At 43.9% G+C, this 23,692-nt stretch overlaps 1 protein-coding gene across 3 annotated transcripts in view; it reads left to right on the top strand.

Moving 5' to 3' along the window:
• The window catches only part of C7 (complement C7), a 42,909-nt gene that overhangs the window by 5,365 nt on the left and 13,852 nt on the right, over positions 1 to 23,692 (top strand). For all 3 annotated transcript variants that reach the window (XM_006139492.5, XM_006139491.5, XM_089779409.1), the window contains exons 5-14: positions 11 to 152; positions 6,240 to 6,378; positions 7,874 to 8,008; positions 9,497 to 9,740; positions 10,471 to 10,584; positions 14,241 to 14,407; positions 15,777 to 16,005; positions 16,714 to 16,885; positions 17,816 to 17,903; positions 19,868 to 20,000. In XM_006139492.5, the coding sequence (XP_006139554.3) occupies positions 11 to 152; positions 6,240 to 6,378; positions 7,874 to 8,008; positions 9,497 to 9,740; positions 10,471 to 10,584; positions 14,241 to 14,407; positions 15,777 to 16,005; positions 16,714 to 16,885; positions 17,816 to 17,903; positions 19,868 to 20,000 (1,563 nt within the window). The remainder of the gene's footprint in view (positions 1 to 10; positions 153 to 6,239; positions 6,379 to 7,873; positions 8,009 to 9,496; positions 9,741 to 10,470; positions 10,585 to 14,240; positions 14,408 to 15,776; positions 16,006 to 16,713; positions 16,886 to 17,815; positions 17,904 to 19,867; positions 20,001 to 23,692) is intronic.

Below are 23,692 nucleotides of genomic sequence, written 5' to 3'. Positions count from 1 at the left end.
TTGGTTTTAGGTCAATGCATTAGTAAATCCCTGGTATGCAATGGAGACCAGGATTGTGAGCAAGATGGTGCTGATGAGGATCAGTGTGAAGAGAGCAGACCAGCTTGCGACATTGATAAAATGCCTCCTAATGCAGAACTTACAGGAGCTGGGTGAGCTACTCTGCAGATCCCATCTCATGTTATACCGACATCTGTGCTAATTAAGTTGTATTTTTGTAGCATTTTAAAACAAATCTATGACTTCTTAGAAACAATAAATGTTGTATTGTACATACTGGCACACTCCCATTTCAAATACAGGCAGACCCCGGGTTACGTACAAGATAGGGACTGTAGGTTTGTTCTTAAGTTGAATCTGTATGTAAGTCGGAACAGGTGTCCAGATTCAGCTGCTGCTGAAACTGACCGCCAGTTCTGACTTACATACAGATTCAACTTAAGAACCCCAAGCTTCCCCAAGTCAGCTGCTGCTGAAACTGATCAGCGGCTGATTCCAGGAAGCCTGGGGCAGAGCAACTCTGCCTCGGGCTTCCTGTAGTCAGCGCTGGTCAGTTCAGCAGTGGCTGAATCAGGACGCCTGGGGCAGAGCAGCTGGGGTGCTGCTGGGTTGCTCCAGTAGCACCGCTCCTCGGCGCTACTGGACCAACCCAGCAGCACCCCAGCTGCTCTGCCCCAGGCGTCCTGATTCAGCCACTGCTGAAACTGACCAGCAGCGGCTGAATCAGGACCTGGGGCAGAGCAGCTGGGGTGCTGCCGGGTTGGTCCAGTAGTGCCCAGAGCGGCGCTGCAGGACCAATCGGCAGCGCCCCAGCTGCTCTGCCCCAGGGTCCAAAACAAAAGCCTGGTCTGCTGGGGGGGGAGGGAGGCACACTAGCTGCGCCCCCTCCCCCCCCAGCAGACCAGGGACACGGGAGCAGAGCCGCAGCGGCAGGGGGGTGCCGCGCCTCTGAGGCTTTGCCAGAGCAAAGCCTCAGAAGCGCGGGGAACCGCCGCGGCTGCGGCTTCAGTCCCGGTGCCTGTGGTCTGCTGGGGATCGTCCCCAGCAGACCACAGGCACCGGGACTGAAGCCGCAGCCGCGGCGGGTTCCCGCGCTTCTGAGGCTTTGCTTTGGCAAAGCCCCAGAAGCAGGAACCCACCCGGTGCCCCTGGTCTGCTGGAGACGGTCTCCAGCAGACCAGGGGCACCGGAGCAGCTTATGAACGGGGCTCTCTCGCCCTGGAGCTCGCAGGTAACAATCCGCCACCTCGACCTCCGGGGCGAGAAAGCCCCGTTCGTAAGTGTGGATCCGACATAAGTCGGATCCGCGTAAGTCGGGGACTGCCTGTATCAGTAAATTGGTGCTCACTAACTTAGGGCACGTCTACACCAGGAAATTATTTCGAAATAACTTGTTTATTATAAAATAACTTTCTAAATAGCGTGTCCCAAAATAACTATTTCTAAATAGCATGTTGATACTACAGGGAAGCCTCGAAATTAGTGTGAGGCAGGCTCCCTTAAACTCTGCCATGTAGAGTCTAGGGGTTTCATGCCAGTCTCAAGCCTGGATAAAGGAGGAGCATTGGTCAGAGGAGTGTTGATGCGCTGATCGTAAAACAACAATACGAATGAAATCTGATGCCAGTACAACTAACTGATAAAAGATGCCGGCTAGGACATTGCCCAGATAAACAAGGAGCATGATATGCTGAGCTGCAACATGAGATTCCAACAAAAGGACTGTAGGAAGTGGACATGGTAATCGAATGATGGGAAGTCCAAGAACATGATAGATATGATCTTGATAAGAAGAAGATGGGTAACATCAGTACAGCAGTGCCGAACTTTGCAAGGAGCGGATATGGACTCGGACCACAGTCTAGTGCAGTGGTTCCCAAACTTTTTGGCATCACACCCCCTTTTTGATTTTTGAGACACCTTCACACTGTTCCCTCTCCCCCCATAGAAGCAAAACTTGTTAAGCAAAAAAAAAAAAAAAAAGGGGGGGGGGGGGGGACTGGCCAAAAATAGCAGCTGGGGGAAGGGGGAAGACGGGTCACCTCGTGCCTCCCCTGGAATTTCTTAATGCCCCCCAGCAGGCCATGCCCCCCAGTTTGGGAATCCATGTTGATTGCAAACATCAATATGAAACTTAAGAGAAAGTATAAGACAGTTTAAGAAATGAAGAGATGTGGAGAGGCTAGGTAAGGAAGAAATAGGGAATGCGTACAGAGCAGTGCTCAAAGAGAAGATCAGGAATGTGGGCACAGAGAAAGACCTAGATAAAAGAGTTGAAGGGATAGCCTTGGTGATAGAAGAAGCAATTGAGAAGACACTTCCGGAAGAAGAGAAGATCAATAAGAAGTGGATTATGCAAGAGACACTGAAGTTGGTCCAAGAGAAGAGAACATTGAAGATCAGAAGGGATGTCTCACAGAGGGTAGAACAGCAATATAGAGTGAAATGCAATGAAGTAAAAGAAATTGGCCAGAATGGAAAAGGTGAAATGGTTAGAGGAGCTGTGTGAAGATATAAAGAGGTATTATGAGGAGTGTAAGATCAGGGAGGTGTATAGGATGATTAGGAATATTAATAGGAAGTGGTAGCCGAAGCAGATGGCAAAGATGAGAACGACAAGGTGCTCATGAACAAGGAGAAAGTTGTGCAGCGATGGACGAGATATTGTACCAATCTGTACAAAGCACAGTTGGACCCAAGTGTCTCAGACAGACTGATTGAAGAACTGAAAGATATCACCACTGAGTATCAAGAGCAAGACCGATATTTTGAAGGAGGAAGTAGAAAGAGCAGTGAAATGACTAAAGAACAACAAGAGCCCTGGAAATAAGATCACCGGAGAGATGATCAAATACGGTGGAGAAAGTCTGATTCGGGAAATACACTGACTATATAATATAGCATGGAAAGAAGGGAAGGCACTTAATGGACAAGATCTGTGCTAGTGACAATACACAAGAAAGGAAGCGCGTTGGAGTGCAAGAACTATAGAACGATTGCCCTAACGAGTTATCTAGGCAAGGTGCTGATGATGATACTGATGGAGAGATTGAGACTGCAGATAGAAGAACATCTAGTGGATGAGCAAGAGGGATTCAGGAAAGATAGAAGTACCATACAGCAGATATTGGCATTAAGATTGATAGCGGAGAAAGCTCGATGAATGAACAAGAATATCTACATTTGCTTCGTCAATTTTCAGAAGGCATTTGACAGTATAGATCAGAAAGTGACCTGGGTGGTGTTGGAGTCGTACGGAGTGGATAGTAGACGGATATGGTTGTTGAAGGATATCAACGATAATGCGGAGGCAGCGGTGAGAATGTGCAGAGAGTTGGGAAGTTGGTTTAGAATGAGTAGAGGTACAAGACAAAGATCTGATATTGCCGAATATCTTCATCACACACTTAGAGAGGGTGATAGACAAGATCAAGGAAGAGGTAGAAGGGATATCAGTGCACTGGATGAGAATTAACAACTTGAGGTTCATGGATGATATAGTTATCATTGAGGAAGATGAAGAGAAGTTAGCGAGAAGATGCAGGTGCTAAATGAGGAAGGGAAGCAATACGGACTGATTATGAATATCAATAACACAAAGACAATGGTATTTGGAGATAAGGAAATAGGAAGGAAGATCAGTGTAGATGGGATCAAACTAGAGAACATAGAGAAGTTCACATATTTGGGGAGCAACATGATGTATGATCTAGACCGTATGAAGGAAATAGCGACTAGAATAGCAAAAGCAAGAGCGAGTTTGAAGGCGATGGCTAAGATCTGGGAAAGCAAAGCAATTAGTTTAGCTTCTTTCCTAAGTGTCTTGAAAACGTGTGTATTCAGCAGCTTGTTGTATGGATGCGAGAAATGGGTGATAACGAAAGATTCGAAGAGAAGGATATTGGCATTTGAGATGAGTTGTTATAGAAAGATCCTGAGAATAGGATGGATGCAGAAGGTCACCAACGAGGAATTATAAAAGGAAGATATAGCCAAAAGAGAACCTACTGCAGAAGGTTATACAGCAGAAGCTACAGCTATTCGGGCATATCTGCAGAATGAATGATGAGCAAAAAGTCAAGACCTTGATATTCAGCATAATGGATGGTTCAAATAGGAGAGGTAGACCCCACAGAGAATGGGTAGATGATATAGTAGATAGTTTCTGCAGACTAGCTCCACACCAAAGCCACTCCGCATTGGACAGGGAAAGATGGAAGTAAATAGTGAGGGAGGCATCTGACACCAATGGGCATTGAGACCATAGTTGTGGATGATGATGAAGAAATTCCCTCAGGATGCATTTACACTGCACCATTGTTTCTAGGTACCTGTCATTATTTTGAAACAACAATGCAAGTGACTTCACAGCCATTCTGTTATTTCAAGATAAGCCGTCTGTTGTTTTGAAATTATCTTGAAATCTCTAAACCTCATTCTGCAAGGAATAACACCTATTCCGAAACAGCTATTTCAAAATAAGGCATGTGTAGAGCTATTTCGAAAAAGCCCCTCACCAGGGCCATTCTATGTTATTCCTCCCCAGTGCTTTCTGGGGCTCTAAATCAAGATAGCACGTCTACGTTAGGGAAGCCTGCCTCGGACTAATTTTGAGGCTTCTCTGCTGTGTAGATGTGCTATTTCAAAATAAGTTATTTCACAATAACTATTGTAGAATAGAAACTTCAGAGGGTAGCCGAGATGTTTTTTAAGTTTGTCCTGTACAAACTAACAAATGGTCTGGTAGCACATTATAGACTAACAAAAACATGTAGATGGTATCATGAGCTTTTGTGGGCACAGTCCACTTCTTCAGATGACCAGAGTTCTGAGTTTAGGATGTGCAGACCTAAAATAAATAGGGGAGAAGAGGGTGGGGGAGAGAGGAAAGGAAGGAGGGGCAGGAAACAAGGAGCAGAGGGTATGGAAATATCAAAGGGAAAAACAGGAAGGCAGAACTGGGAATCAGTAAGCACCTGAAGATTGGGTAATTAAAACAAAGCAGATAAGAATCAAAGTCAATAGACAGTACCCTTCCTAACACAGGAATCTACACAAAGAGCTGTTGGCACCTTCATTGAATGTTAGGCTGATAATGTCCCAACCATCCCTCATCACAATTGAGGCCATGAGCATGAGAATTGAATTTGCGGATGAATTTTAATTCCAACGCCTCTCTGCATTTGGCTAGTAGAATTGGTTTGTGACGAGACAGCCACTTGAAGATCTTTTAAACAGTGATTAGGAAGATTAAAGTGTTCCCCAACAGGTTTCTGTATGTTCTCTTTATGTATATCTGATTTGTGTCCATTGATTCTTTCCCGGAGGGACTTTCCAGTTTGTCCAATATATATAGCAGTGGGGCATTGCTGGCATAGATCGAATTACTGGATGTGAAGTCAAATGACCTTTTGATTTGGTAGCTTATGTTGTTGACTCCAGTGATGAATTTGCTTGTATAGATATGTGGGCAGAGTTGGCACCGTGGTTGGTTGCAAGGCTGGGTTCCTGGATGCTTATGATGTGGTTATGTGGCATGGTTACCGGAAATAAATCGTTTCAGATTGGGGGGTTGTCTGTAAGTGAGAATAGGATTTTCTCCCAAGGCCTTAGAGTGAGGGATCATTTTCCAAGATGGGTTGTAGATTGTGTATAAAGGAGTCTGAATTGTGGACTGTGGGCAATAACAAGTGGAGTTCTGTTATTTTCTCTTTTGGGTCTGTCAATTTGTTTTTTCACTTATGCAGGTAGTATTTCAGTTTTAGGAATTCTGGAAGAGCTTATTTCAGAATAGGTGTGCAGTGTAGGCTTACCCTTAATGTGGACTTTGACTTAGCACGGAGGAGTAATTACTTTGAATGACTCTGGGGAGCAGTTATTTCGAAATAGCAGCAGTGGAGCGTCCGCAGTACCGCTATTTTGAAAGAACTATTTTGAAATAAGCTTTATTCCTCGTGGAAGCACGGGTTATTTCAAAATAACCAGCCTCTTATTTCAAAAGAACAAGCTTGGTAGTGTGGATGCTCCACTTGTTATTTTGAAATAAGGGGAGTTATTTCGAAATAACTTCCTAGTGTAGACCAGGGTAAACTGCCTACACTAAGGCCCTAAGTCCATTTTTGATTGTTAAATGCCCATATAACACAATTCAATTATATCAGTTTTCACATCCTGTTGACCATGGTTTCCTGTGAGCAACTCTGTTGCCTTAAGCTATCTGTGTATTTTTTCTCTTGCAGCTTTGATGCCATTACTGGAGAGACAAGGGGAAAAGTTATACATACTGCAAGTTTTGGTGGACAGTGCAGAAAGGTGTTTAGTGGTGATCAGAGAGAATACTACAGGCTGAGTGAAAGCCTTCTTGCCTACACATTCCAAGTAGGTTTTCTTTACTATACCTTTGGTTAGGGAGTCCTGTTTAGACCTGTGAGAATAATGCAAAGTATAAAAAGTTTCATGGAGGTGACAGTCTTCCTGGGAAGAGTTCCTTGTGGCAAACACACTTTCTAGTCTGTTGGTTCAGTTAGCTGGTAGCTCCTTCACTCAGCCAACCCCAAGGAGAAGGCAATGCACAATACATCAGAAAGGATTAAATCCAGACAGAGGAGCAATTAGCACCATTGAACTGCACTGAGCTGGGAAATTGTCCCTGAACAGCCTATGTTTTTAAGCAATAGGATTGCCAACAGCAAAAAAGCAGTTTTGGAGATCTCGTGCCAGATCCTTAGCTAGCAAAACTTGGCTTAACTCCATCAAAGTCCATGAAGTTATGTCAAGTTACACCAGGCAAGAATCTAACTAATGCATCTGCTGAGAGTTAAGTTTATATCTTCCTAGAAAATTGAATATATGTTTTGTAGTTTTAATAACCATTAAGTGGAGGATTTATCACTAGAAGAAAGGAACAGAACCCCAAATGTTATTGCTTAGGTCAAAGTCTTCATCCTACGTCTCCTTTAATTCAATGGAAGCGTTCTGTGCCCATGGAATGTGTTCAACTCACTGAGGGCTTCAGAGAGAAGATTATTACCCAACAATTGGAGTATTCACAAGATTAAAGTCAAGTATGTGCATAAATGTTTTCAAGATGAGGGCCAAAGCATGGTAGAGATAGTAAGGGCTTGGCCTTAAGAGATGAAGACTGAGTGCCTGGGTCTGTCCTCACTTGGTTTCCTATGACCATGAGCAGCTCTTGCATCTGCTCATTCTTTAGAAGTATAGCATGCATACGCCTCTTAGGATGTTTGCAGACAAATATTACATCCCTCTAAGACTATGTTACATTGCTGGGTTTTTTCGGCAGAAGATACTCAATTGTGCTCTCATTTGCATATCTTCTGCCAATCCATTTTGTGGACAAGGTTTTGCCACTAAAAAGCCCCATGTAGACAGAGCCATTTGCCGGAACTCCCCTCCCCCCTTTTGCGCAAGATCCCTTATTCTTCAAAAAATGAAGTTTACAGGATCTTGCGCAAAATGTTTTTTTTCCCTGACAAATGGCCCTGTCTATACAGGGCTTTTTAGTGGCAAAACGGCTTCAGCAAAACGGATCGGCAGAAGATATGCAAATGAGTGCAATTTGCATATCTTCTGCCAAAAAAAAAATGGCAGTGTAGACATAGCCAGAGGGATGCTTTGTTCACTGTCAAATCATTAACAAGCTTGATCCTGCTCCCATTGATTTCAGCTGGAACAGGGTCTGTCCTTTAATCCACTTACATACTATTGTGTTTCTACAAAAATGTTTGATTATCCTGTATTCCTACAGCACTTGGAATGTATTCACCCAAAGAAATCTTCAAAGTCTCTCTGTGCCAGGAAGTGCACGTGCATCTAATTGCCATTATAAAGGACTGCATTTTCCTTTTTCTAGGTGAAAATTCAGAATGATTTTAGCTATGAGTTTTACAACAGTAGTTGGTCTTATATGAAAGACACAGAAAGACAGGTAATCTCAAAAAGTGGCCATCACTATTCCAAAAAAACACATGAGGAAAGTAGCAAAAAGGTATGTATATACTGTCTTTGTGCTTTAAAATTTTCCATGACTGATTAAAGCCTCAATATTGTTTTATAATTTGAGCACTCATGACAGTTTTTTTTGGTCTTATCCTGGCACTTTTGGTGCAACTTAGGCTGGTTTATGTTAGTTTATTTTTTGCTATTGTAATTGCTGTTTATCTGTTTATTTGATTTGTTGACTGCTTTTGCTATAGAGTAATAAACTCACTGGCTTCTTTTCATAACTGATTAATATTTTCCATGCTGATAATTTTATTCCAAACAGTTCAATTAAATATTGTTTTCTTTTCACCTTATTACTTTCTTCAGCATATAAAGGCATTTAAAAATATTCTACAATGAAGGGTTAAAATTTTATAGCCTACCTGCAAGACAAACTATTTCAGAACTGAACTCAACTGAGAACTTTACTTAATCCTTTATGAAAAAAGAAAGCTTTATTTTAAGTCAAAATTATAGGCAAGTGCTAATTCAATGCCTTGAGTGCTTCCTGTTTGAGGTTATGTTAGTATCTTGGACTAAAACTCAGATTTTAGCTAATTGAAGACTTATATGTTTTTAGCACATATCTGATTGCTATCAAGTTTCAGAAACCATTTTTATGTTATTACACAGAAATGTGTACACCGTTTACCTATGAAGAGATTAATAAATTCAGTACAATACTTCTTTAACTGGAAGAAAAGCTGAGAAGGCCATATTTATTGTGAGCAGGTGGCTAACTAGTTCTGAGTTGTCACAAAAAGAGATGAGTGGGGTACTTATAAAACCATGGAAAGCCTGCTCCAGACTTTGCACTAGGGTGCAAAGAAAAGAGAATTTACAGGTGCCTCTGTTTTCTGAACTGTAGTACTTTTGTCTCCAGCTGAACTTATCAATCATGCTCTGCTAGCCAGCTCATGCTTGGCAACCAATTTTTACACAGAAATACAGGGGTGCTGGAACAGTTTTTACAAGGGGGGAAGTGAGAGCCATTGAAGCACACTGTAAACCCTCTCTATAATGGAAATTATTTCAAGGTAGGGGTTGCTGCAGCTTCCCTAATTATGCAGGAATATGCATTTACCTATTTGTTCGTTTGAAGTTCTGGGGAGGTGGAGAGTGAAGAACGAAAGCTGCAGTTATTAAAAAGAAAATGACTGTCTACTTCCCACAGTAGTCATATCACATTCACTCAGATGGTCCTATCACACAAAACAGGAAAACCCATTACAGGAGAAAGAACAGAGCCTCAAAGGGAAAACCAAAGGAAAAGAAAAATCCAGTCTCTTAAACAAACAAAATTACCTTATCACAAGAGCCATACATACATGATAAGTACTCAGGACAAAAGTGAATCAGAACGTAGGGGTAACATAATGAACATATGTGAAAACTATTGTCCATTAGCAAGTACAGAATCCTGATGAGCTGATTGGCAGAAGCCATTCCATTTTTAAATAGCTGTATGACTGATTTATTTTCATCTTTTTAGAGTAACCATTTAATGGTTGTTGAGAATGATGTGGAAGTTGCACAATTCATTAATAATCGCCCAGAATTTCTAACTCTTACGGAGCCATTCTGGAAAGAGCTTGCCAACCTTCCAGCTGTCTATGAATATAGTGCATACCGGAGATTAATTGAACATTTTGGTACTCACTTCCTGCACTCTGGATCTCTGGGAGGACATTATAAAGTTCTCTTTTATATGGATACTGAAAAAATGAAAACAGAAGGTAGAGTACTAGAGTATGTTACAGTGAACAGAGAATGTACAAGTGAAGAAATACTTGCCTAGATCCTCCAAGCTAATAATTAAAAAAAAAAAAGACATGCAGTGCTTTCTCACCAGTCACCATATTAATAATATGCTAGAGATGGGCGCACACAGCTGTTTTTAGATCCTGATGTGGGTTTTGAACACTCAAAGTTCAGGGACATTTGGATTTTAGCCTATTATACGTTTGGTTCTATGCACTATAAATTTAAAACACCATTTGCAAAATTTGGATCCTAATCCTGGTTTGGATTTTGAATAGCCCCAAAATTCAGAGGTGTTTGGATATGAGGTTTTCTTAAAGGTCATCTCTAGCAAAAGCAGAGCAAAATAAAAATAAAGCAAAGGTCAAAACTGCACATAGGATGGCACTCAAAGATACAACCAATGCTGGGTGTGGGGGGGGGGGGGCCCATTGGTGGGGGTGAGTAAAGGGATAAATCGAAAAAAAGGAAATAAAATATACACAAATACATCCTCCAGCTTTCTGCCAGTATCCTTAGGCATTGTCCTTGGATAGCTACTAATTACTGTGACCCCTTAACATTAGAACTGCTTTTTAGTTGTCCCCTCCTTCAAAAAAAATATTGCAGTTGTTTTCTGCCTAAGGTCAATGGGAGCACCACGAAGGAATCCAAAATCAGAAATTAATTTTCAGCCTACAGGTGACTGGATCTATTTCTTTCCAGATTTGAGTATTCTAGACATGCGCCAATGTACAACATCAAGTAAGCGTTTTCTCTTCATAAAAAAGAAAAAAACCACCTGCACAAAACTGAATGAGGTGTTAAGATCATCTTCAGGTAAGTGATTCCATGATACAGAGATTTCAGGATATGTCAAAAATGAGAATTCAAAATGACCTTTAATTGGAGAGTTGGTCTAAGGTCGACTTTATTGAATTTCATTTTGTTAAGTGCAAAGTACTACAAGTGGAAGAAAAAAAAATCAAAGGCACAAATATAAAGTGGGGAATAATTAACTAGGCTGTAGCTAAAAGGTTTCTGGAGATTGTAGTGGATCATAAATTGAAAATGACCCAACAACATAACGTGGTTGTGAAAAAGGCAAATATAATTCTGAGGTATATTAAAAGGAGTTGTGTGTAAGATGGGGTGTGTGGGGTAATTTAGCCACTCTACTACTTGCACTCATGAGTCCTCATCTGGAGAGCTGTGTTCAGTTTTGGATGCTGCACTTTTGGAGAGATGTGGACAAGCTGGAAAAAGTGCAGAGGAGAGCAACAAAAATGATAATGGTTTAGAAAACTTGACCTCTGAGGCCAGTTAAAAACACTTGGATTTATTTAATCTTGAGAAAAAAATATTGATGGGTGGGGGCACCTGCTAACAGTCTTCAACTATGTTAAGGTCTGTTATAAAGAGAAGAACAAGTAGTAATTGCCTTTATCTCCAGCAAAGGAGCTATTAAGAAAAAATGTCTAAGTATAAGGGCAGTTAAGCTTTAGAATCAGTTTTCCAAGGGAGCATGTGGAATCCCTATCACTGGAAGTGTTTAACAGCAGGCTAGACTCACATCTGTTAAGGCTGGCAGGAGGCCGAACTAGATGTTTGCATTCCTAGGTGCCTGATTCTTCTCATGCCTTCTGCAGGGCACCTACCTCAGGAAGGTGAGGCAGGTTTGTATAATTTTTGGTGGTGCCCCATTAGCCACATCCCCTGACCCCTGTTAACCACGCCCCGACCCCTCATTAGCCATGCCCCTTGGCCCCGGTTAACCATGCCCCTGACCCCTGTTAACCACACCTCTGGAAGTAACACGCTCGGGGCAAGATGGATACATGACCAGAAGTAAAAGGTGTCATATCACCCCTCTTGAAGGACTTTTCCCACCATCCTCCTACCAACAAAGATTAGTTTGGCCCCCACCAATCCCTCCTCATGCAACTATCCTGCAATTGCATTAACCCAATGTGTGACATTAACTCGGGGGCAGAAAGGCTGGGGAAAATGTTCCCTCTAAGGCTATGTCTACATTCACGGCTTCTTGTGCAAGTACAGCTGTTCATGCACAAGAACCCATAGAACATCCACACTGCCCACCTGCTCTTGAGCAAGGAAATTTACAGTACGGCAGGGTAAGAGAGGGCGTCTTGCGCAAGAGCTACGCTCTTTTCTAACAGGTGTAAACTCTCTTGCACAAGAGGGCAGTGTGGATGCTCGGCAGGGATTTCTTGCACAAGAAACCCCTATGGCTAAAATGGCCATCAGAGCTTTCTTGCGCAAGAGAGCGTCCACACTGTCATGGATGCTCTTGCGCAAAAGCACAGCTCGTACATGGCAGTGTGGACATGTTCTTGCACAAGACTTCTTGCACAAGAACCCTTGTGCAAGATGTTCTTGTGCAAGAAGCCACCAGTGTAGACATAGCCTAAGAGTTTCCTCCCATGAGCAGAATGAATTTTGTGTCGTGCACCAGTACTGAGTTCATGGGGCTTGTTTGGATGTGCCACTGTGGCAACCAAGTTATTAATAAATATCTCAAAAATCTTTACCTTTTCTCTCTGCTGCCATGTCTTCTCCCCTTACTCCATCAGCTCCCCTCGTGCCTGCTGCCCCCCAACTCCTCACCCTCCTCTGCTGTCCTGACTCCAGTCCTTCTCACTGCCCTGAACCCTCCTGAGACCTTCTCTTCCCTCTTTGCCCTTCTCTCCTCTCTGTGCCCACTCCTCCAGTAGCCCCACTCTGATCATGTGAGCTACCCCGCATCATCCTCTCTTCTAACACCTCCTTCTACACACCTGCCCTGCCTCTCTCCTGCTGGTGCTGGTCCCTCCCCTGCAGGTGTCTGCCCTTCTGCTTCACCCCCAGAATCTCCTGGCACCTGCACCTTCCCTTAGCCCTGCACCCTCCTGGTGCCTCCTCCTTCCCTTACTGCCCCCTTTGCCCTCTTTTTCCCTGATGCCCACCCCCTCACCGCTTTCTGTCCCCATTCCTCTCATGCCCCTCTGTGCCCTCACACATGACTTGCTCCATCCCCACCTTTCTCATGCCCACCCCTTCTTTCAAGCCTTCTCCCAGCATCTCCCCTTCCCCCTTCTAGCCCCCAATGCCCTTACCCTCGCCTCTCCCAGCATCACCCTGTCCCCCCTCCCACTGACACTTCCCCTCCTGCCCTTTTCCTCATTGTCTCCATTTGGCCCCCTGGCATTTGTTTCTCCTCCAGGCTGACCCTTATTGCCTTCTTCTCCCACCCCCTCCCTCTTCCCCTCCACACAAGCCCCTTCCTCTCCCACCCCTCCCCTCCACACAAGCCCCTTCCTCTCCCACACCTTCTCCCTAGTTTTCCCCCTTCCCCTGCCCTGCCCTGCCCTACCTTCTGCCTTCCACTTTGCAGGGCCGGAGTCTGCGCTCAGGCCACAGAAGTCCCCGGACTCTGAACCGGGAGCTAGGCCATGCGACACAAACCATGCTGAGCAGTTTTAAAGTCCCAGGCCATGACGTCACGCTTGGGCGTCTTCTCACTCACCTGGAAATGCTGTGCATGGTGGCAGCAGCAGCAGCTGGCAGCACATGCCGGCAACTGGGAGCCAACTGAACGCTGCGCACAGCAGGGACGGTCCGACTGATTGTCGGGGGGAGTCAGGGCCCGCTCCAGGCAGGGCTGGGGGAGAGACACAGCTCCAAATATTGCTGGAGCAGGCCCCCCAGCTCTGAATATTGCTGAAGCACAGGCACCACGAGCCCATATAATTCACCACCCGTGACCCTCAGGCTTTGTGAACTGCAGTGTTGTTCCTGTGATTTTCTAAGTTAGGCATCACAGTCCTCAGCATTGCAAAGGCTTAGTCCCTTCATTGATCCAGACCTATATATCTACTTTTTTCTATGCACTTTCTCTTGCCTTATCCCCTCTCTAGTTTCCCATCCTAACCATCTTGTTCATGCTTATCTGTTTTCTGTTGGATTTGTTTTCCATGGGTTATGTGCTCTTTTCCTCACCTGGAGACCACCTGCTTGCTGCTCATTGTGAGTTCAGTGTGAGGAGAATCCATTGGTGGGTCTAGGGGGCCACCTTGAGAACTGAGCTGTGTGTTGTAAGAGCAAACAAAGCTTAGGCTTGTGAACTGTTTTCTGAGCTGTTGCTGTGGCCATCTGCATAGAAAGTCACTGCAGGAGCAGGGGATGAAGGTAGGTTTCTAAAAGATGCACACCTTCTTTACACACTGTAGCATTTCCACTGTAAGGACTTGGAATGGTTCTAGAGCTGTTTTCCCTGTATGCACTTCTGCCCTTGCCCTTCCCTGGTTGGGATACATCATTTCAGTATTTAGTCTGCTATTACCATTCTAATATACACCCGATAGAGTACTTAAATTCTCTGCTAATGTGTCCTTTAATTGGTCACACAGCTATTTGCCTTATATTGTGGATTTTCTATGGCTACATGAAAACATACCAATGCTGCTCTTCTGTATTTCTCATCCCTGAATGTGTAGGAAGCAGTCATAATCAGATTAAAGGTGATCCCTATGTAGAGGGAGGAAATCCAGCAGCGGTTGCTGGCCTTGCTTATATAGATTTGAATAATCCTGCTGGAAATAGTGAAAGATATTCCTTCTGGGCTGGATCAGTGATATACTACCCCAAAATAATTAAACAAAAGGTAAGCCCTGATACTAGTTTTCTAACACAGATGGGTTTATTTGAAGTGGGGAAATGATTAAGATATAGGGGTTAATCAGCACCAGTTGTAAATGGCAATAATTTTGTGTCCTGATTGTAGGGTTGCTAGGTGTCCGTTTAAAACCGGACAGTCCAGTATTTGAGCTGTCTTCCCGGGAAACAAATTGAGAAAATACCGGACATGTAAATGTCCAATATTTTCTAATTAAGTAAGTTTTATTATCATCATCATGAATATCAGTACGTAGTGGCATACTGCTTGGCTGGTAGACAAGCTCACACTGCATGAGATTGTCTACCAGCCAGGCAGTACGCAACTACACAGTAGAGAGGAGGGGGGCGGGGCTGGGATGGGATGGAATCCCCGTGGCCGGACTTGGCCATGCGCCCTGCCAGGACCATGCGTGGGACGGGCAGCACCCCGGGATCTGCATGCACCCAGGCCAGCCCTGCTCCCCAACTGCCGGTTCCCTCCCCCCAAAGCCCACCCCAGGCAGCCCTGCCCCCGACCCCCTCCCTGCCAGCCCTGCTCCCTGACAGTTGGTACACCCCACCATCCCCCCAATCTGAGATCAAATGTGTCTGGTATTTTTTGAAAACCATCTGGTAACCATACCTGATTGCATTATAAAATGAAAATAAGAAAAATGTGCACAGGCAAAGCAGACTGAGAGAAAAAAATGGACAGCAATGACTGGCAGTTTTACAAAATCAAAATCCAGGCTCTGACTCAGCACTGAATTTTGTAAAGTTAGATCCCTGTCCTTATGCATGGCCCCAATCATTTCACTACTGCTCTGTATGAGCACAGGGATCCATCTGCTTAGATATCAGGGCTCAAAAAGTGGGGCAGAGATTAAAATGAAAAGAATGAATTCTATGAATGAGTTTGGGATTTAGTGTGACCTCAGGAAGTGTAGAATTCTGTGAAACGGTTCTAGAAGTGCAAAGTATTGTTTTTCCATCATCTTAATCATTATACAATGAAACAAGTCTTACAATTGCTTAAAATATACAAGTTTGTGAACAGGTGAGGTTCACATTGAGATTTTGGTTAGTGCATAGTTTTTTACATGGCATAGCATTAGTAAGACCCAGTTCACACAGCCATGGCTGAATTTTGTTTCAATAAGTTGTGCTGCAAGTGACTTTAACAAATGATCCCCAGAATTGGTTTTGAGTGTAAATGAGACCTGATTTGATCTTTCCTATTAAAGATCGATGAAGAGTTTTCCCTCTTTGGAGAGCTGTCCACACAATATAAATACTCCAAGTATAGCATGCAACCAATGTGCGATTAAACTGCTACACGCTTAAGATACTTAAATTTATCTGTTTATTGCCTTTAGCTAACACCATTGTATGAGCTGGTAAAAGAAGTGACCTGTGCCTCTGTTAAAAGGCATTACCTGAAACTAGCCATTGAAGAGTATCTGAGTGAGAATGATCCCTGCAAATGTCGGCCTTGTCAAAATGGTGGTGAACCTGCCATAGTAGAAACTGAGTGCCTGTGTTTCTGCAAACCATATACGTTTGGAACAGCTTGTGAACTCGGATATCTCGTACAAGATCAGCCAGGTATGTACTCTTTGTTTTGAGATTTCATATGTTTAAGGCATACTTTTCTGCTTGCAATGACAATATCACAGTCCTCCCCCCATGCTTTGTGAGAATTGGCTTATGAATATGCATAACTTGAAGACACTTTATGAAAAATGCTTCATGCAACACTGTAACTTTAAAATTATAATCTGCTGAATGTGTATATTCTATTTTTGTCCATGTACCATTCTTGTATGTGAAGTTATACATATAAAGTGTGGCTCTCTTTATAAGTCTAAATGTGCTAATGAGGCCATTACTGATACTCCAGAAACATAATTGCTTGGTACTCAAGGTAATGCTCTATAAATGGTTTTGTTTTTCCCATAAGCCCAAACTGTGGTTGGTCCTGGAAAGACATGTGACCATGCCACCTGGAACTAGAATCCATCTTGAATCTGGTATTTTTCTATGGGGATGGGGAGAATAAACAAAAGATTCCCTCCCTGGGGGAAAGTCTGTTTAAGGAATGGAAAGCAATCAGGCTTTTGTCTTCAGCCGGCTTTTGAAATTGCAAGAAAAGTATCAGATCCATGATAGTAATATCTTGGATTCATCTCCAAGATAGTCGTTCGGGATCATCAATCCCTTTAATTGTTGTTTCCTGCTTTTAGGAGTACCAGCAGCCCCTAAAAGGGCAATAGACTTACCTCTAATGTCAAGTCTCACTCTAACATTATACAGGAGTAATTGATGGAAGGTGGAGTTGCTGGTCCTCTTGGAGTCCTTGCTCAGGAGGAAGAAAGACAAGAAGTCGAACATGCAATAATCCACCACCTAGTGGTGGCGGGTTATCCTGCATTGGAGAACAGTTTGAAAGCAGACAATGTGAGGATGAGGAGTTGCAGCATTTTCGGTAAGTGGATCGGAAACACCTTGAGCTCAAATGCAAAGAGGGAGATCTGGGTCCCATATGAGGAGAGGTTAAAGCGACTGGGACTTTTCAGTTTAGAAAAGAGGAGACTGAAGGGGGATATGATAGAGGTATATAATATCATGAGTGGTGTGGAGAGGGCCGATAAAGAAAAGTTATTTATTAGTTCCCTAAATAGAAGAACTAGAGGACACCAAATGAAGTTAATGGGTAGCAGGTTTAAAACTAATAAAAGAAAGTTCTTCTTCACACAGCGTGTAGTCAACCTGTGGAACTCCTTGCCAGAGGAGGCTGTGAAGGCTAGGACTATAATAGAGTTTAAAGAGAAGCTAGATAATTTCATGGAGGTTAGGTCCATAAAAGGCTATTAGCCAGGGCATAAAATGGTGTTCTTGGCCTCTGTTTGTCAGAGGCTGGAGAGGGATGGCAGGAGACAAATCGCTTGATCATTGTCTTCGGTCCACACTCTCTGGGGCACCAGGTGCTGGCCACTGTTGGTAGACAGGCTACTGAGCTAGATGGACCTTTGGTCCGACCCAGTATGGCCGTTCTTATGACTATTTATGATTTTGACTCAAAATTACTTGTAATTTGGTTAACTGTCACAGAAATTCAGTGTCTTAGACTGAACCAAAACATCAAGTTTTTGTGTTTGTTCAAACCTGAAAGAGTGAAATTCCAGAGCTATGACCCTGATATGAAGTGGACCTATAGGCTTAACTCCACTCTAATCTTCACATTCTCTCTCAAAAAACTCATGATAAATGAGTTTAGTCTGATTATGACACAAGGGAACGCAGATTGGCCCTGAAAAGGGGCTTCTCTGAGAAGAGCAGTATTTTAGAAGAATGACTAAAAAACCCTCTTAAACTTTGTGATTATATTTACTATCTTAAAATGTTTACTTTACAGTTTGATTGAACCACACTGCTTTGATATGTCCATAATCCCCACAGAATTCTGCTCACCTCCCCCGCTCTTGGAAAATGGATTTGTTGAAGTAGGTTATAAAAAAGTTCTTTTTACTGCTCATTCTATGCTCTGTTTTGTGCTGCAGTGGTAGAGCTGTAGTAAATATACTCATAGTAGTTCTCCCACAACTCTGGATTAGTCTTGATACATTTAATATGATGCTGTAGAAAAATCTTTGGCATGTTCCCCTGGGATTAAGTTTATAAGAAGTTACCCAAGATTTATTTTACTTACAACTTCCCCCTTCCTCACCTTTATTACCTGCAATACCAACAGCCTTCAGCAGAGATCAGGGGCCTGTTGTGCTAAGCCATGTATAAAACATAATAAGAGTGTCTATGCCTCAAAGAGCTTAACATTTAAAATAGACAAGATGGACAAAGGGTAGGAGGGAAAGAGGCACAGAGAAGTGACGTGAGCTGCTCAACATTACACAGCAAATTTGGTGGTAGAAGTAGGAATAGAATGCAGGTCTCCTGATTCCAAGTCATGTGCTCTAACCATTGGAAGACTCTATGGCTACGTCTACACTGGCATGATTTTGCGCAAGAACTCTTGAGGAAGAGTTCTTGTGCAAAAACCCTTCCAGAAGAGAGCGTCTATATTGGCATGTGCCTTTGCACAAGAGATTTGCTTTTGCACAAGAGAATCCATGCCAGTGTAGATGCTCTTTTGTGCAAGAAAGCTCTGATGGCCATTTTAACCATAGGGCTTTCTTGCGCAAGAAATTCATGTTGCCTGTCTACACTGGCCTCTTGCACAAGAACAGTTTATTCCTTATTCCTGAGTGGGAGCATCATAGTTCTTGCGCAAGAAGCACTGATTTCATACATTAGAACATCAGTATTCTTGTGCAAAAACTCGCGGCCAGTGTAGACACGCAACAAGTTTTTGCGCAAAAGCAGTTCCTTTTGCACAAGATCGCACCAATGTAGACACAACCTTTTTGTCCCAGCTAGGACTCTGTATATGCACAAGGGTCCAAGTGCTTTCAGTGGCAGGACTGGGTCTAATATCAGACATGATTTAATAAGAGAGTACCAAGAGACCTTATATGTGGACTAGCGATGGTGTCTTATCCATCCTGTGAGGTGCCTAGCACTCTTTTGGTTGCTATGAGAAATAGCTAACACTTACAGCAGTCAGGGCCCTCTCTAGGCATACGCAAAATACATGGCTGTGTAGGGCAGCCAAAAATTTGGGGCACCATAATTTTAGGGCATCACATTTTCAGGTGTCGTTACACAGTTGTGTACACCTGTATGCTTGTGGCTGCTGCAGGGCTCCTTCCTGCCTCCTCCCCAACATGGTCTTCTCAGGCAGCAGAGGCCTCCCTGCTACCAGACCAGGAGCAGAGAGGAGCTCTCACCCTCTGCAGCACTGCACCAGTCTCAGGGAAGCCCTTGAGTTCCAGTATGCTGCAGGGGATGGGTGGATGAAGGAAGCAGTGTCAGGGGAGGGGGGAAATCACCAACCCCTGGAAGGAGTTATGTGGGGAAGGGAAAAAGGGGGAATCACAAGGCGGCCAGGCTCCCAGCACGTACTAGGCCGGTGGGGGAGGGAAGCACCTGGACCCCAAGCTAGGGGGCTCTCAGTTGTGTAGAGCCCCATAATTTGTAAGGATGGCCCTGTTAGCAGTACTGTAAGTTTTAGCAAATGCACAAGAAATACCTTTCCCTTAAATTTACTAGGAATCAGTTTTTAAAAAAATCTAAAACGTAATGGCCTTCATGGAGTCTACCTACATGAGTAAGGTTTGAAGGATTGTACTCTAACATGTATTTTGCAAATTGTTTTTCCAGTCAATGATTTATCATCCTGCATGTATTATTTTATCTCAGAAGAGAAAGGTAAAATCTTGCAAACCATAGGATTATATTTGCTCAGTTAATTGTCAGATTTCTTAGAAATCAAAAAAGAGTTTGATATTTTAGTGGTTATTACAGACTTATTGTTTCACATTCAAAGCTTTCCCTCTTTATTTCCTTTCAGAATGCTGATTCCTCATATCCTGTTGGGAAAAGTGTTGTTTACGCCTGCAGAGATGGTTATTCTCTTGTTGGTGATCCTGTTGCTAAATGTGGGCAAGGTTTAAAGTGGCTCATTGGGGATATGCAATGCAAGAGTATGTTTAAATTGATTTTCACTGCAAAGTACAATTGAAAGTTGACTTTTGAATCCCAGTGAAACTTTCCCCTTATCTATTTTTCAAGAATAGAGGAAAGGGCAGAGGAGGAATGTACACAGACACAGTCTTTCAATTCTCAACCTAGAATCAGACTTAAATTGCTTTTCTTTCTTTGAATATAGAAATTGCTATAATATAATGGACAACTGGCTCATCTGTTCTAGTTGTAAGGAAGGCAAAAATTGAACCAGAAATTTCACAATGCATCAGGCCAAAGGTATAATGCAGAAGTAAATTTCTTCCTGACTCCGATGTACCCTCCTACAGTATTCCCACTAACATTTTCTATCCTTGAGAGGATTGACATTTCTTATGTGCAACACCAATATTGAGGTAGTGTGTGGATGTGCACCACCAATACAAACATACACACCCATATATGTAAAAGCCCCAGAACAAATTAATACCTGGCTTCAGGGTTTGTAGACAGATGCATTTTTTTCCAAGAGCTTGCAAATAAGGTTTCATCCTACAAAACAACTAGCATCAAACCTAGTACTTGCTACTTCTGACTCATAAGAGCCAGAACTCTACCACATAGCAAAGGTCTGGTCTTAATGTAATATAATACAGCATGTATTAATTAGTAACAAAGGCTTTAAAAAAATCATTGAAATCAGAGTTTTAGATATGTGCAACACTCCAAAAAATTCTGTTAAAAGAATCTTTCTTTCTTACTTTAAGTCATTAACACCAATGTAAACTTCGTTTGAAATGCTGTCATGCAAATGTCCTGGCACACACCCACTCCGTGCAGCCTGCTTTCCCTCTTCTCCCTCCTTCAACCCAGCCAGCCAGAGGACTGCAGCTAGTCAGGGACACCCAAACAAACTGCCCCTACCTTCACCTCACTGCATACATGCCAGCACCCACCCACCCTCTTTTCTTCCAACCTACCCCTATACAATCTGCTCTTCTCAGCCTATGTGGGAGCTGGGATAAAATCGGTTTCTCAGACTAGCAGGCACCAGCAGTCTGCCCCGTCCTAATTCCCAGCTAAAACACAAATTATCCACACCTCGCCCACCTCACAGCACAAACTCACTCCCCCCTTCCAACTCACTCCAATGCCAGCATCCAACCACTTCCTCTTTCCCTCACCTAGTCCATGCAGTCAGCCCCTTACCTCCCCCATCCCAGGAAGCCTGAGTGCGCTCAGTTTCTGCCTCTCTCTCCAGGCACAGCTGGGACTCTCCAAACTCTCCTCCCCTCTTACTCCACCTCAGCCAATTAATTAATTAATTAATTACTCACTCCTTCCCTCCTTCCACCCCAGCCACTTATTGTCTCCTTATTTCACTTTTTATTACCTGCTCAAGAAGCTGCTGAGTTTCAAGTACAGAGCAGCCCCATTTAGTTGCTTGCTCAGCAAAACGACACCACTCCCTCTGCCGGTCAGCTGAGCTCCCCGCATGCATGGTAACTCTGAATTTCTGAGTAGAGCTCAGAAAACAGCTGCGGGGTCATGAAGCTGCACAGCTTACAGAGAATTTAGCCCTCTTACTATACTGGATACTATCTGCTTAATTCTCCTTAGGAACAAAAACTCTCCATGGTCTTAACTAATACATCTTGGAGTGGATGGTGAATTCATTTCTAAGAGACACATATTTGGGGATCAAATTAGCCCGGAGCCTATGGCCAAAAATTATCATTATTAGTTAATGTACTTCAAAAATCTCTGTGTAAAATAATAATGCAAAAACTTACTTGGGGTCCTTGTTACATGGCTGAGCACCGTTTGCATGCTCATCCAGGACAGGGTGAGGGTGCCTGCCTCATGCCTGTCATGCTTGAATTCACCCCCTTTCTCCCCAGCCGGTGTCTCCAATCTCACACACCCAAAGTCTGTCTAATCCTTCCCTGTAGTCTCCTGGTAAGAATCTGTATCTAGCCCCTATTGACAGGACAGTCCCAATAGTCAAAGTCTGTAACTAGCCCCTATTGGCAGGGCAGCAAAGTTCAATAGTTCCCATGCAACCCAATGGTCAGAGTCTATTTAAGGGGTCATAGATAGAGAAAAGATTTACATCCCCCAGTGGGAGGTTGGGGTGGTCCAGACCCTCCCTCTCCATTGGACCCCAGACTTGGGCCCTGTTAGTGGCTTGTTCTAGCCACTGAGTCAGCAGGGAAATTCAGCTGCAACATGCTGACTCTCCAATGGCGGCTCACTCACCCTGTAGCCGTCACCGTCCCTGTGCTGCTTCCTGCTTCAAATGTTTCTGTTTGCTGGTGGCTCTCCAGCTCCCCTCCCTCCTCTGGGATCTGGCTACTTCCACTTGCTTCTGGAACCTGTGCAGCCTCTAGATGTGTCGAGTCTCCAGCCTGTGTGGTAGTGCCTCAGCGTTTGGGCAGTCACTTTGGTTTGCCTGGAGCTGGTAAGGCACATCCTTTCCCTCTGGCTACAAGCCCCAAATGAGCTGGGCTGCTCTATTTTATAGCACAACAGCTTGGGCATGCTCAGTAAGGTTCAGGGAGTGGAGCCTTCTCAGCCCTCAGAGCTGGTTTAACCCTCTCATGCTCAGCGTGGGAGGGAATGCCCTGTCACAGTCTTAGGGACAGTTCTGGCCTGAGATAGTTTTCCAGTAGATATTGTAGTATCCTGGTGAGCTCAAAACTCAGCTAATGAACTAAGTGGGGTGTATAAAAATGTTTTAGCGTATGTCTCCAGCATTCTCTTCTCACTTCCCGCTGTGCAGCCCAGTGATCCATTTTTATTTGTGGGTCACCTACTAAAATGGTGCATCTAATAGACAGGCATCTTTCTAGATAGAAAGCAGCTTGGTCTAGATCCAGATCCCATCTTCTCACTATCATACGTGTCAGCCTTAATGTCCACTCTGTGACCTCCTATTCTTGTGCTTCCATGACATGCATGGAGTTATCCTTCCAATCCCAGGATTAGGCTTCTACTACTTCATTTCCATCACTGCAAAAGACTCATTTCTTTTGCATTGTCTACAAACATTAGCTCATGGCAATCAGTTGCCTTCTCCACCAAAACAAAACTTGAACATCTCCTGGGCCTCTCAATGGGTATGTCTACACTACCACCCTAGTTCGAACTAGGGTGGTAATGTAGGCATACCGCACTTGCAAATGAAGCCCGGGATTTGAATTTCCCGGGCTTCATTTGCATAAGCCGGCCGGCGCCATTTTTAAATGCCGGGTTGTTCGAACCCCGTGCCGCGCGGCTACACGCGGCACGGGCTAGATAGTTTGAACTAGCAAGCCATTCCGCACTATCTGTACGCCTCGTTCCACAGATAGTGCGGAATGGCTTGCTAGTTCGAACTATCTAGCGCGTGCCGCGTGTAGCCGCGCGGCACGGGGTTCGAACAACCCGGCATTTAAAAATGGCGGGGGCCGGCTTATGCAAATGAAGCCCGCGAAATTCAAATCGCGGGCTTCATTTTCAAGTGCGGTATGCCTACATTACCACCCTAGTTCGAACTAGAGGGTAGTGTAGACATACCCAATGTATCTTAACTGAATCTTGTCAATACTGGAGTGTCAGACACTGGTATAACTGCATCAGTGAGAGATGAATACCTTAGTGAAACATGATTTACACCTGTGTAGTTTATCCTAGGAAATCCCAGTGCACACTAGTTTGGAAGGTCTGGGGG

Source organism: Pelodiscus sinensis, chromosome 6, assembly GCF_052426305.1.
Source record: "Pelodiscus sinensis isolate ZL-2025 chromosome 6, ASM5242630v1, whole genome shotgun sequence".
Classification (NCBI taxonomy): domain Eukaryota; kingdom Metazoa; phylum Chordata; order Testudines; family Trionychidae; genus Pelodiscus; species Pelodiscus sinensis.
This window is presented reverse-complemented; position numbering and strand designations above follow the sequence as displayed.